At 49.6% G+C, this 14,532-nt stretch overlaps 1 protein-coding gene across 2 annotated transcripts in view; it reads left to right on the top strand.

The window, feature by feature from the left end:
• CYB5R1 (cytochrome b5 reductase 1) overlaps positions 1 to 12,573 on the top strand; it is a 166,892-nt gene extending 154,319 nt beyond the window's left edge. For both annotated transcript variants that reach the window (XM_078644111.1, XM_078644110.1), the window contains exon 9: positions 11,200 to 12,573. In XM_078644111.1, coding sequence (XP_078500237.1) covers positions 11,200 to 11,372 — 173 coding nt within the window. In that variant the 3' untranslated portion in view covers positions 11,373 to 12,573. The remainder of the gene's footprint in view (positions 1 to 11,199) is intronic.
• Positions 12,574 to 14,532: the final 1,959 nt, after the last annotated feature.

Raw genomic sequence — 14,532 nt, 5'->3', positions numbered from 1 at the left:
CTGGGGGTGCAAAAGACGTTGCTCCAAGATCTCGACCGCTGAAAAGTTATGTATAACCAGGGAACAGAATGCAGTCGACACCCTGCCTTGCACCCCGCACTCTGTACTGCCTACACGGTTCATACGCTGAAGGCAAGAAGTCTGGCTGTCCCCTAGCATGGCTGGTCAACAATGAGGCCCATCTACGGCAGATTGCTTCGATCTGTGGCCCCTCAGGCGCTCTTATACACAACCAGACTGAAACCATTAATGCCTTTACCGCCTATCATTCTGCCCTCTACGCTCCCAAAAGCGAGAAGATCTGGACGCCCCATAACAGAGCATGAGATTTGCACAGCGATAGCGTGTTTAGCGACGGGGAAGATAATCAGGCCTTCCTGCAGAGTTCTATATAACATTCACTACCATTCTAATCCCTAAACCGTCACCAGAAAGGCCTCTCTTTTAGCCACTTTGCATGGGGCATCCCTAATGTCCCTACCGAAACCCAGGAGAGACCCAGCGGATTTGGCTTCATACTGCCCAATAACCATCTTAAATAAGGACTCTATAGTCTTCAGCATGGTCCTGGTCGACTGCCTTCACCAAATTCTTCCCCTTCTCATTCACACGGATCAGAACGAATTTGTCCCTGGCAGGAATACCTCGCTAAATCTCCACTGCTTCTACAGGGTCATGGAGGCAGTAAGGCGATCCCGGCCAGGCACGACAGCCCTGGTTCTGGATCTTAACAAAGGCTTTGATATATCACATTGGGATTTCCTCTTGGGAAAAATGGAGAAGTTTGGATTTGGACCCTGCCTCACTTGTTTAATCTGTCTTCTGTACACAGCTCCTACTACCGGAGTCTGTTAAAACAAACTATTCTCTGGAGCCGTGTCGGTGCCCAGTGGGTCAAGGTAGGGTTGCTCTCTGCCTCCTCTTTGTCCTGGTGAAGAAGCCACTGTCTGCTAGGGCTCAAAAGCGAGGTGAGGGCCGAAGAATACCCCCCCCCCATACGCTAACCACACTATTTGACTGTATGCTGATGATGTCCTCTTATCTCAGGAATGTTGCTGTTGATTTTACCCCGATCGCCCAGCTCCTCGTCGAATTTGGAGATCTCTCGGGCCTCCGGTATAACTGGTTCAAATCATGCATGTTCCTCTTGTCCCTGGGGCTGCCTCAGTTCGCCTCAACCTTTGGGGGGCCCAATCCATTGGGAACCTGATTCCTCCCACTACCCTGCGCATCCATGTCTTTCACGAAACTGCAGAACTATTGTACACTAACTTGACGGAAGCGGCGACAGGCCTCTGCTCTCTGGTGGTGATCTGGCAATCTCTCCTGCTGTCAGTAGCAGGTAATGTTGCAGTCTCCAAGATGGTGATGCTTCCCTGTTTACGTTAGTATTTCGCAAACCTCTCAACCTCTCTCCCCAGTGCAGTTTTTGCTGGACTGCATGTCCTTTTGGGACACTTTATATGGCATAACACACGTCTGCACGGGGCTCTGTCGAAGCTCCAGCTTGCCCCGTGCCAGGTTAGCCACATTGTCCCTGATTTTGAATATTACTCTCCAGTGACCTACTTACTGGCTCATGGGCAGATACCTAGCAGACATAAGCAACTCCGTTTCCCCCATTGTCCTTTGCATTCATACTCCAGTGCTTACTGCCACAAGCTCTACGGGATGTTCATAGTTGCTTCAAGAGGCCTGAGTCCGCTTCCTTCGTGCTTTGTAGCTCACCCGCATAGTGCCTCCATATGCACCAGTTTTTCCTCTTTTAGGCTTGCAGGTTTGGGGCAGCCTTATCACCCGTTGACATCTGTAGCCTTGGACTCAGGCTGGACTGTCCTCCCTAGGAGACCTCTTCTAGGTTGGCTAGATTCTACTCTAAACCCAAGTTTCTGGTTTATGCTGCAATGGTTAGTGCCCTTCGCGATCTTTGGGAGATCCTGGGTTGAAGAGCCCACTCGCCCTCTCCTTCACATCATCCATACCATTGGGGGGGGGAGAGGGGCGTGGCTTGACAAAATGGCCGACTACTCGCATATCTGCGCTGCTCCTGCCCCACTGACTGAAATCCTGCAGTATCCTAGCAGAATTTGAGACCCCAAATCGACAGATAATCAGCGGAGGGCTCCTCCGACCCGAGGGTCCTGCTTGAAGCAAGAGCAAAAGGCCCCTGGCAGGGGGAATTGACTTACCAACTCCGGAGCCCCGTCAGAATGCTGAGACTCAAGATGGTGACCCTGGCCTGTCCCGAGGGGTAGGGACCGCCATGGGCTGGCCCCGTCTACCCGTGGGCTGTGACCCTGCCGTCGGCTCCTGGTGAGACCCACGGCCGCTGCTGTGCCGCCTGGAGAGTGCCAGAGGGGGTGCTGGAGAAGAGGGTTGGTCGTGGATCGCTCGGCTGAAGCACCTCCAAAGGCAGGGGGGGGGGGGGGGGGAGGCGTGTGTCACGCGAGCCCTGTGCTTTGGGCCTGCGCGCCCACGCTGGTGGCGTAGACGGTCACAGGGCTTGCGGCAAACCGAGATAGAGGAGGGCTCCTCCGACCCTGGTGGTCCTGCACGGAGTGAAAGCAGACAGCCATTCACCGAAGGAATCGACGTACAACCCCCGGAGCCACGTCGGACTGCTGAGCCTCGAGAGGGCGGCCCTGGCCCGCCCGAGCGGTAGGGATCGCTGTGGGCTGCCCCCATTTAATAGTAAGCTGACAGCGGCACCCGGCTGGACCCCTCGGCCGCTACTGCGCCGCCCGGAAGATCGCTGGAGAGGGTGCTGCGGAAGAAGGGAGGCCGTGACTCTGAGGGCTGGGAGGCGGGAGTCACCCGAGCCGGTGCTTGGGGCCTGTTGAGATCGGTGTGCCCGAGCTGGTGGCGAAGACGGTCGCGGGGCTGGCGGTGATCAGAGTGCCTGGAACAGGGGAGTGCAGACACCTTGTGGAGAAATAAGGATACCCCCGCTTGCGGTGGATGACGAGTCGGTGCGGCCCAGGACAGTGCCGGTGGCAATCGACCCGAACAGGCCGTGAGCCTGGGACAGAGACTAAGGGCAAGCACAAGAGGCACTGTGCAACAACGAAGCCAAAGAGGGCAAGTAGCGATCCCCGACCATCAACTGGGGCAGCGAGGCAACCACCCTGCGGCGGCCTGTGGCTCCGGACCTGAAGAATACGCAGAGCGCCTAGCAGACATCCTTGACTCCAGGTTGCCCGTGAGGCCTGTCCCTGCATCACTAGGATTTCAGGTGGGGGGCTGCCAGGAGTTGCCCTGGGACATGGGAGCAGGGCATGGGGAGAGATAGACCCCTAAGAAGCGCCCAATCTAATAAAATAATGCAGTACATGGTGCCGGACCCTACAGCTGCAGACCGCCTCAGGAAGGAACCAGAGCAGGGTGCTCACCAGGATTCGGTGGCTCGACACATCCGAAATACTGGAAGCCATACATGAATCTTGAGTGGCGCTAGAATCCAAGATGGACGGTATGGCCATGGATAATAATCACTTGCGCCTGGATCTCAGAGAGATGGCGGACCTGGTCACCACGACTGAAGGAGACCTGCATACGTGGCAGACCAAGATCCGATAGACGGTATCGGCCCTTCAAGAACACACAACCCGCTGGAATATAGGGCAGACGACGCAGAGGGGCGGTCAAGGAGGAACAACCTCTGCTTTTTGGGATTTCCAGAAAAGGCGGAGGGGCTGGCAGCAGACTTATTTCTGAAGGGTTGGATCGGCTCAGCATTCCCTACCCTCAGGCTCTCCAAGATGTTTGCAGTGGAAAGAGCCCATTGATCCCTCTCCCGCCACCGAAACTGGGGGGCCCTGCCTAGAGCCCTGATTGCTAGAATGTTTAATTTTAGGGACCGGGACACAATCCTGCAATTTATTCGCACCAATTGTCCGCCTAGGTTTGAGAACCACGATATTCATATATACCAAATAAGTACAAGACCTACGAAATGACTTCCTGGGGGCTAAGCGCCGACTAGGGAACCTCAACGTCAAATCCAGTTTAATGTTCCCGGCCAGACTCCGAGTGCAGTATGGAGACAAGATACATTTCTTTGGTAATCCTTCGGAGGTAACGGATTGGATGGATTCAATGGGACTGGATGGCCGAGACCAAAACCAGGGCTGGCAGGAACAGAGGAGAGGTGGTCGGCAACGCAATCCTCAGCGCTGCACAGGAGAGCAGTGACCTGGGGTATGAGATTTGTCAGACAGCAGGCGTATCAGGGTGGGTCTAGATGGCACCCTTCTTTCCGAAATGCAGAACCAGTTTTTGCCATTTTGCTTGGTACAGTTAAAGCAGTCAGACCTGGGGGACACCACCAGCCTGGTCGATGGGGGCTCCTGAAATATACTTGAGGCGGACACCGGCTTATGACCTTGGGGTTCTGGGTCATTGTAACTGTAAGTACAGACTGGGCCGACCGACACTTGACTTAATTGTGGGGATATTACATGGAAGCCCCAGGCCCAGAGGTACTGAGGGAAAGAAAGGAGGAAACGTTTCTGAATGGGAGGTCACTTTTTCCACCACTATACCCTTTTGACACGCCAGCTGTGGTGTGCTGAGGCGGCCTGGGTAGACTTTCAGTTGGGCGGGGCTGCACGGTGCCAGTCAGTTAGGCTGTTTATCAGAGTCCGTGAGGGTGACTTGTTCTGAGAAAGTTGTATAACTCATAGTCGTTACTTCAAGTTGGGGAGGGTACTCTAGGGGGTGGGTGTAGCTTTGGGGCGGGGTCCTGAGTCCTCAGACCAGGGTTGGGTTATGAGAATGAAGTACTACTGCCTTGGGGAGGGAGGAGTTGGGGTTGGGGGTTCACAAGGTTGTTGTTTCCTTTGGTTTACTGCCGGGTCTGGTCTATGCTGTGCTACAAGAGGTCAGGAGAGATGGTTACAAAATGGGTCACAATACAACACGGTTTGAGGTCCCACAGGCAGATGATGGGGGCTGCCAAGTCAACAGTGGATGACTCATGCCAGGTGACACGCAGAAGTATAAATTTATAATGTGGAATGTCCCTGGGCTCAATAATGTGATCATAAGAATACGCATGGCAACTGATAAGTATAGCTCTACTTCAGGAGACGCATTTGTGGGGAGACTGTCTTAAGTATGTCCAGCGTCGATAGAGGGGCCAGTTTTCCGCGACCTCTGATTCGGGGTTTGCAAGAGGAGCGCTTATTTGGGTGACCTCGGGAGTGCCCTTCAAAGCCATAAATATTAGACAAGACCCAGAGGGGAGATACGTGATTTTGGTGGGGACGCTGGATGGCCGCTGCATGTGAGTGGTGAATGTATACGCCCGAATAGTGATGATGGGGAGTTTTAGAGTCAGGTCTTGGGGCAGTTGGATCTGGATCCAGATACAGAATTGATAGTCGCAGGAGATTTTAACTGTGCCCTTGATGGGGAGATAGACAGGTACCCCCCAAAACGGGATGCCAAACCTAAGGTGAGAGAGGCTGTGGGTCAAATGCTTCAAAATTATCATCTACTGGATATTTGGAGACACCGCCACCCTGGTCATCGAGTGTATTCGTGCCACACACCTGCTGCCAATACCTATAGTAGACTAGACTATTTCTTTGTCCAAAAGTCGGCGGCCCATTAAATAGGGGAGACACCGCATCTGGCCCGATATTTGTCTGATCACTCCCCCTATTAATAACATACGCTTTAGGCTGGCCAAGATCTGAGATACCGCTGTGGAGGCTAAACGTTGAGGCCTTTGCAGAGCCAATCTATAAAGACGCAATAACGAATGGGCTGGAAGCCTATTTTGATGAAAACTGGGGCACGGTCAGCACTAGGGCATTCGATTGGGAGGCGATGAAGGTGGTCCTGCGGGGGGGTTTGCATGTCTATGGAGGTGGGTTGAAAAAAACACTCGAGTGAGATCTACGCCAACAGGAGGAGCGTTTGGCAGCACTGGAAAGAGAGCTACCCACAGATAGGTAAGGGCCGGCTAAGTGGGCGGAACTGAGATGCAAGATAGGGGACATCTGGGACTCGCTGGGCAAATTCAACAGAACTGCGAGCAGACGCCGTTGCTATACTGAAGGGGACAAAGCCGGACTTCTACTGGCGCGCTTGATTAGACTGGAGACTCAGCCCCACCCAATTTTTACTATCAAATCTGAACTAGGACATATGGTTTACACACAGCAAGAGATTAACAAAGTGTTTGTGACCCATTTGCGCAAAATATACTCTGAGCCCCAGTCCCCCGTCGCCCCATCGGTTATATCAGCCTTTATGGCAGGAGTGGAACTGCCCTGCATAGACCCAGAGAGTCAGGAGTCCTTGGGGGCCCCGCTCAGAGGGGAGGAGGTACGAGGAGCTGCTAAATCCCCTGGGATGGATGGCCTAGCGGGCGAACTCTATAGAGAGTATGGGGGGGTCCTGATCCCCAAATTGTTGGAAATCATGGCGGAAGCCGGCAAAAGCGGCATTCTCCCTAACTCCATGCGCGAGGCACTAATAGTGAAGATTCCAAACCGGGTAAGGACCCCCTGCTCACCGGTTCTTATAGGCCAATTTCCATGCTAAATGTGGATCTTACAATTATTAGCCAAGTGTTGGTGAACATGCTCCTCCCATATCTCCATCAACTGGTACATGATGATCAGTCCGGTTTTATACCGGGCAGGAATACACTACCGAATATCCGCCACCTCGCACATGTTATGCAATCTTTGGAGGGAAGCACCCAACAGTGCACCCTAGCTTTCCTTGATATCGAACAAGCGTTCAACTCGATCCGGTGGGACTATTTGTGGCAGGTGCTCCTAAAACTGGGTCTGGGGGAAGGGTTTGTTAATTGGGTTCAACTCCTATATGCTTGCCCGGTGGCGAGGGTTCACATGGGACGGTAGGTGTCGGACACAATGTCTATAGAGAGAAGGACGAGACAGGGGTGCCCGCTTTCCCCCCTGCTATTCGCCCTGGCAATGGAGCCACTGGCATGTTATCTTCGTAGTGTGCTCAAGGGACAGGGCATCCGGGTGGGTGGTATAGAACACATTGTGTCTCTGTACGCCGATGACGCCCTGATATATCTGCAGCGGCGGACCCTGTCGTTGCCGTCACTAATGGCGGCGCTGACTCAATTTGCTGAAGCTTCCGGGCTATACATTAATAGAGCAAAATCGCAACTGTATGCGATTGGATCGGTGAACGACTGGGACGGAGCTCAGCTCCTGGACTTGGGACTTCCATGGGTGGCGGTTACGCTATGTTACCTAGGGATATATGGATACCTAGGGATGAGACCACCTTTTACCAACATAATATGGGGAGAATACTGCGGGGTCTCCGGGGCAGTATTGCCTTCTGGAACACACTCAAACTTTCTTTAATGGGGAAGATTGCCCTGATAAATATGGTGGTCCTGCATCGATGTCTATTCACAATGCAGGGTTCCTTCTTTGAACTCCTGCATCGGGTATTTATGGAATTGGACACAATAATCACTCTATTGCTGTGGAACGGCAAACTGAGTCGGGTTAGCCTGGAGGTTATGAAACGTAGATGGGGCAGGGGAGGCTTAGAAATTCCAGATATGGAACTCTGTTACTTTGCCTCGCAACTCCAACATGCTATAGCCTGGCTGGATACGGACCCCTACTGGGAAAGGTCCTTGCTGGCAGACTCCTATGGGGATCAACAGTTGGGAGACTCTTCTCTGGCGGGCCGGGGGGTGCTGCCCCCATTGGTGCAGCTATTAGCCGGGATATGGAACCGAGTAGTCCACAGACTCATCCGGGCCAGAACGTTTGCCCCAGAGGCAGTTTTCTGGCTTATGCCGGCCTTCGCTCAAATTGAGAGGGTTATGTCAACTGATAAATGGAAAGAGGGGGGATGCCTTATGCTGTCGGACCTCTATCCGGATAACAAATTCATCACCTATCAGGAGGCAGTGGCTACCTTTGAGTTGGGATCAGGGCAATTCCTGCAGTATGCGAAAATAGCGGCAACAGCGCGGCAGATGTGGCCTTCCTTCCCAGAGGCCCTGGGGCAAACACATAGGCTGGTCACCATGATCACCATGGCAGGAGGGCGGACGTTTGTCACCCACCTATATAGGGGCGCTGAGGGAGGATAAAAAGAATGAACCCCTAAAGATAGAGGAGAAAGGGCAACCGTTGTGTCCGCAGGAGATCACATCACGTGACTGGGGAAAAAATACATGTGTGTGTGGAAGGTGTCGGTATGCAGTCGATTCAAACAAATCCAGTATAACATGGTACACATGACCTATCTCTCACCCAGGCGGCTTCATGTCATTGACAACTCCAGAGATCCACACTGACCTAGATGTCGCCACGCCCCAGCGGATTTCCCGCATATTTTGTGGACCTGTCCGATAATCCAGACGTACTGGAGGGCAGACCAAGAGCACTTGACTAGAATTACAGGGTGGCAGATTGACATGGATCCGCGCCCTTGTCTTTTGGGTCTGATTCCCTGGGATCCTAAACGTAAGACTAGTAGGCGGTTTCTGGTTCTGGGACTTGTTATAGCTAGACGGCGCATTGCGATTCACTGGTTAACCCAGCAGGGTCCCTTACTGGAGAAATGGAAAACAGACTTAAGGGAGTGGGCTCTGGCCGAGGAGAGGCATATGCGTGGCACTAGAAGGGATGATAAACTACCTGAGGTATTTCTGGCGTGGTGGGGATGATTCAGGAAGTAACTGGACAGGCCTCACAATTCACACAGGGGTCACGAGAGGGGACAACTGCCAGTGGGGGCTAGCTCCCAGCCAAGAGGCGAGGAATGTGGAGACCCCAAACGAGCATTGAGATACATGGACCTCTACTTAGACCCGGCGGAGGAGGGGATGGGGAGGGGGGTTGTTTTGGGGGGGTTGGGAGAGTTGGGGGGAGGTTAGGGTTCGCTTGGTTACAGCTAAGATAATATGCCACAATACCAAAGCAACAAAGTAAACCGTGAATGCTTGGACAACGTCCAAAGGACTGCAAGTTTGACTGAATTCCGGAGTTTATTGCTGGGCTGGTTCACTACCTCGGCTGAGGTAGAAGTGTTATGTACTTGTATTTGTATATGAACGTGATATGCAGGTTGAAAGAACAAACTAATAAAGTTTAAAAAAGAATCCATACCATGGGGGTTGGTCGCGGGGTGATTAGCTGGCTGGCCAACTCCTTCACGGAGATGTCCTAAGTCACCCTCCAAGCACTTGGAGAGCTATGAGAGAAGGAATTTGGCAGAGCCCTGGCTTACCCAAAAAGGATCTCTAGCAATGCCTGTCACCAGCTGATCCAATTTTATGTGCTCTATCGAGCCTATTTCTCCCCACAGCTCATCTCTAGGATTTCAAAGATGTAATAGAAGCTTTGCTCCTGCTGCGTACCTGAAGCACATCCTTTAGGACTGGCTTCAAATTCAGCCCTTATGAACTGAGGTCCTTTGGTGCCTCATGGGTATCAGAGATCAGAGGGATCAATTCTTGGGAGGTTTGTGCGCTAGGCTTTGTTTCCCACCCTTAGACTCGCAAGACGGCAATGCTTTTTTTAGACACAGCCCTCATTCTGGCCAAGCACTCCATCACAATAAAATGTAAGAACCCACAACCCTGGCATGGGAATATGCCCCATCCGCTGGGCGGTGAAGAGACAGAGACCCTCAGCCGGGAGGAGGCAAGTAGTCTGCGCTGCCAACTGATCACCCACGTCTAAGAACTTCTGTCCAGATAAACTGGCCCTTGAACTTCCTTGCCATCCCCACAATCCGCAAGTAGCCCCGACCAACACCGGTCTCTTGAACCCATAGACTGCTCTTAATGAGGTTGTTATTGTTATTTTTGATTTGTAGAGTGCTTAATACCGGAGGTGGCACCCATCCCAGTTTCCCTTCCCCATCCCCCGCTTCTCCAGCCACTTTCTCTTCTTTTCACCCTTGGCCACCTATTCCTCCCAGTTTTGCTAACTCCCCTCCTTGGAGCTTGCTCCACTGACACCTTTTTTCCCATTGCCAGTCTCCCTGCTTTATTATCCGACATTAATCATAATCGATTGCCTTGCACCCTTTTACCCCAACTGCCGCTGAGTCATACTCCAGGCCTACCGCTATTCACTATGCCAAATGGCAGGGAGCATCTTAACCACCCAGGGAGAGGTGCACCTTGGGTCATCGCTACCATTGCAAGCATTGTTTTCACTTGTATTAAAAATCAATAAAAAAAATGTTATAAAGAAAAGCAAAGATTTCGACCTGATGCTGTAAAGTATCTTTCAATTAACAGTTCTACCATTAGCATTATTGAAAGTAAATTTCTAACATTTCAAATTTGTGTTTACGTTTTGGGGAGGCACTGGCAGAAACTACATTGCTCACAGTTATTACCGAAAAAGTGCCCATACAGCTGAACGTTATCTATGACGACGAGTTGTGTTCAGAAATTAATGGGAAGTGTACGTTTCCCAACTGGAATGGCATGGCAAGCAAAATAACGATGGATTTAACCAAAAATGTGTGACTGGGGGCAATTTTTGATTTGTTCAGCATTCTGTCCATCAGCGGTTCTTTTTGCATTTGTTGCCCTAAGTGGGAATGGTACACCCAGACGTAGGTCCCATGCTTGCTATGCCACTGGATTCAGGCTAGCCTGGCCGAATAGGGGTGATACCCTGAAATCAGTTACAGGATGCTAGTTTCTGGTCCAGGGAAGACCTGCCCTGGCAGTTTGGGCCGGACTATTTCCATGGGGAACAGAGTCAAGACTGATTTGGATATGGCTGGGTCCAAACTGGGATGGCACATCAAGCATATAAACAATGAATTTAACCCAGATCTGTGACTTGTAATGAATTTTTTGATTCGTTCAGCTTTCCGTCCATCATCTGTTCTTTTTGCATTATTATACAGGATTACGAGCATACCTCCTGTTCAATTCCAGAAATTCTTAGGATGGCCTAGTGGGGAAAAGCACGTCTGGTTGCCCAACGTCCCATCCATTGTGTCCCATTATGAGCAAGTCTTAAAGGAGAGCGTTAATGATCTAGAAAAGGACCTCATTGTAGTGAATTTAGAAAAAACTCTTTTATGCATAGATCTGCTCCTTAGTATCTTTTGCTCGTAGAGGGGTAAAATGAAAACCTACCCGATCGTCTTGGATGTAGTACAGTGCACGTTGTCGTGAATATAACTGTGCCTCTCCTTTTATATTCTCAGGTTGGGAGTACAGCACAGGATTTGTGGATGCCAAAATGATCAAGGATCACCTTCCTGCACCAGCTGACGACGTCCTCATCCTTTTATGCGGGCCGCCAGCCATGGTCCAGTTTGCCTGTATTCCTAACTTGGATAAGTTGGGCTATCAACAAAAACTGCGTTTTACTTATTGACCCCATCATTGGCTGGTAGATCATGTTCAAACTTGCTGTGTTAAAATCTGCGAACAAACGATGGAACTCTACACTATGTTTGTGCCCTCCAGTTTGCTGACATGGGAAGTATCACCCGCTCTGAAGAGTAAACTTTCCAATTATTCTTGCTAAAGGAATCACTCCGCTTCCTTACCCTGATAAAGGGTTGCAAGTCCGGGAATACTGAACAGCTCGCTCATGTCCCTGTTAGATGACAAGAGTAAGACGGGTCACTGCTTACTGTTTTACAGTCTCAGGAGTAGATTGGGCAAGTGATGCGATGAATGATTTATGTGCTCTTTGTTGTGAGCTTGAAACATTGTGATTCCATATACCTTAGCTGGGCCTAAGCCCTGTGGGTGGTGGTTTGTCATTGAGCAGGTCTGGATAGCGACCCACTGCCACCAAAACGGGCTCTTTTAAAAGATGTACTGCCTGAACCCTGATCACAGCCCACTTTCTTGATTAACTCTTGCTGGCTACACATACTATTTTAAACCAACACTCCCACTGTAGGGTGTATATTTTCAGCACTGACCTAGCAATCACCTATTAAAAAAAAACTAAAAAAAACTTTGCTGTCCTTGAATGCCCAATTCCCTTCTTTGCTACACTCCCTGTTGAAGAGCTAGATACTAGTACTTTGAAGGCCGGTAATCCCTCTGAGACATACCACTTCAGAGATGGGGAAAGCTGCTGAAACTAGAAGAGTGATAACCAGTGCCCAACTTTTATTTCCTTATGTACGCATATTCTATATAGGAAGCGTCATTTCATAAAGATGGACGTTGCATACCAAAGAAATGTTTGACCGGGGGCGGCAGCTCCATCTGTTGGGGGTCTGCATTGTATTCATTTTGACAAAGAGAAAATAATGTCACAAATTAAAGAAGACGTGTAGTATACATACAGCTAGTCTCAAAGAGCTGAATGCATACATTCTATATGAACCACTATCTGGACGGAAGGATGGAATGTGCTGCATCTTTAAGATCATAATCTAACTTCTCTTTTTATTGAGTCTGGCTTTTACTTTGCATTTACTGTATGTTAAGCACTTGTGCTCTTAGTTGCTACACCAATTGCCTGATGTCACAATAAATGAGTTGTTTAGATGTGCCTTCATAGCTATCAAATACCAAAAAGCATAAAATAAAATATCTTGTATTGCTGTTTTAAACTGTTTCGTTTGTGTGTCCAGGCCATATAGTTATTTGGTATTAAGGGCTAGTGAGTCGTTTACTTGCCTGCTCGTCTATGTGTTGGTGCGCCGATAGGTGGGATTGTTCCTTGTGAGTGCAGGAAACAATGGACAGCCAAGAACCTACGCCCCACTTTGACAAGTTCAGGTCTTCAGGGCGCCACAGTTAAAATCTTCCTTCTTCAGGGCGCCACAGTTAAAATCATCTTTGTCCGCAGATAGTGTCTGCCCCATCTCTAACCACTCCAAACTGCACAATGAATCTAGGTAAGGAGGGGTCCAAGAAACTACTGGGGAAAACTGCAGCACCTTGAAGGAAACACTGGGTTCCAGGAAAACCTCCAAGGAACAGGGAGGCCAGGCAGGCAAAAGGAGCAGCTGGCCAACAAAAGAAGAATATTTCATCAAAGTGTCACTGCCAGAGCGACCAACCAGCTAGTATAAGCGATGTCGCATCATAATGAGGAAATGGCTCCTCCTTCTTATATAGCCTGAAACTTGAAAGAAGAAGCAGTCAAGACAGTAAAGACCTTTCCACCATGATAGTTGGTTTGCAATAGGTTGGGCAAAAATAGATGTAGAAAAATGATTCTCCCTCAAAAAAGGGCTGAATTAAATGGTTTACATATTGTTCGGATTAGGATTCTAAGTGTATTTTCCCTACAATGCTCTAGAGAGCAACCCAGAATGAAAAGCATTGTTGCTCAATAAACTATGTGCACAAACATTGACAATAGCCATTAGATATTTTCCTTTGAGATAGTCCGATTTCTAACCCCAACGTTTCTTCTTTATTTACTCTTCCAAGATGCCATCTGCCACCTGGAGCAGTAATAAAAAAATATAAACTTAGATGAACCATGTTTTCAAAATAGAGTGACCTATAGCAAATGGCAGCTGTGGGCACTCCAAAAACTAAAAAATGATATTCTTTGTTCTAGTATTTTTTTTTCTTCAAATTTTTTTATAGTGCGAACATGACCCAAAAGTATCGGGTATCAGAGCTCTTTACATGAGCACTAGTTGCTTACACAATGACACATTTATTTTTGTTAGGCTCTTGGGATTAAGTGATTTGCCCAGAATCACAGGATGTTGAGCTTCATTGCCGAGACTTGAACCCGGTTCTACCGATTTGAGTACGACCGCCCTAGCCATTAGGCTACATCCTCTCCCCAAAAACAAAAAAGGTACTGCAGACACATCAAAAGACTAAAAGAAATGTTGTAGAGGGCAGATATGGGAGGGGTGGAAGTGCAAAAGACGCACCGGTATTGGAGAAGGCAACATGGAGGAGGAGCTTGAGGCAGGGAGAGTAAAACATTTTTAAAAAGCCCAAGGGAGAGTTGGGGAAGCCATGGATGAAGTGGAATGTGGGGCAGTATGTGAAGGGAGAAGCCGCACACCAGGGACACAGCAGGAATACATGCACTTAAATGGTGATGAAGAAAAAGTAGTTCCCTGAATGTGAGCAGTCGAAGAATACACCCAATCCAATCAAACAGATGATAAAGAAGCTAGACTTGAAGGGAAGGGAGCTGTTGGACTTGGCCCTCTCGCCAGGGTCATTCCCAAACGTTTTGCCTTCACACTCCTGTTTTCTGAACTTGTTTCTGTAGCTTTTAGGACTCAGTGCAGTTTCCACTGCTAACCAGTGCTAATGTGCATGTGCTCTCTCCCTTAGACATGGTGAAATTGGCTTACACCCAATTGGCACATTTAATTTACTTGTAAGTCCCTAGCAAAGTGGTACTACGGGTACTCAGGACCTGTACACTAAATACTACTAGTGGGTCAGCTTCGCTGATTCTGCAACCCATTTAAGTAGCCTTCTAAACAGGTCTCAGGCCTGCCACTGCAGCTTGTGTGTGCAGTTTTAAAATGTCATTTCGACCTGGCAAGATAAACCTTTTGCCAGGCCTAGACCTTAATTTTTTT

The sequence above is a fragment of the Lissotriton helveticus genome, chromosome 5_1, assembly GCF_964261635.1.
Source record: "Lissotriton helveticus chromosome 5_1, aLisHel1.1, whole genome shotgun sequence".
Classification (NCBI taxonomy): domain Eukaryota; kingdom Metazoa; phylum Chordata; class Amphibia; order Caudata; family Salamandridae; genus Lissotriton; species Lissotriton helveticus.
This window is presented reverse-complemented; position numbering and strand designations above follow the sequence as displayed.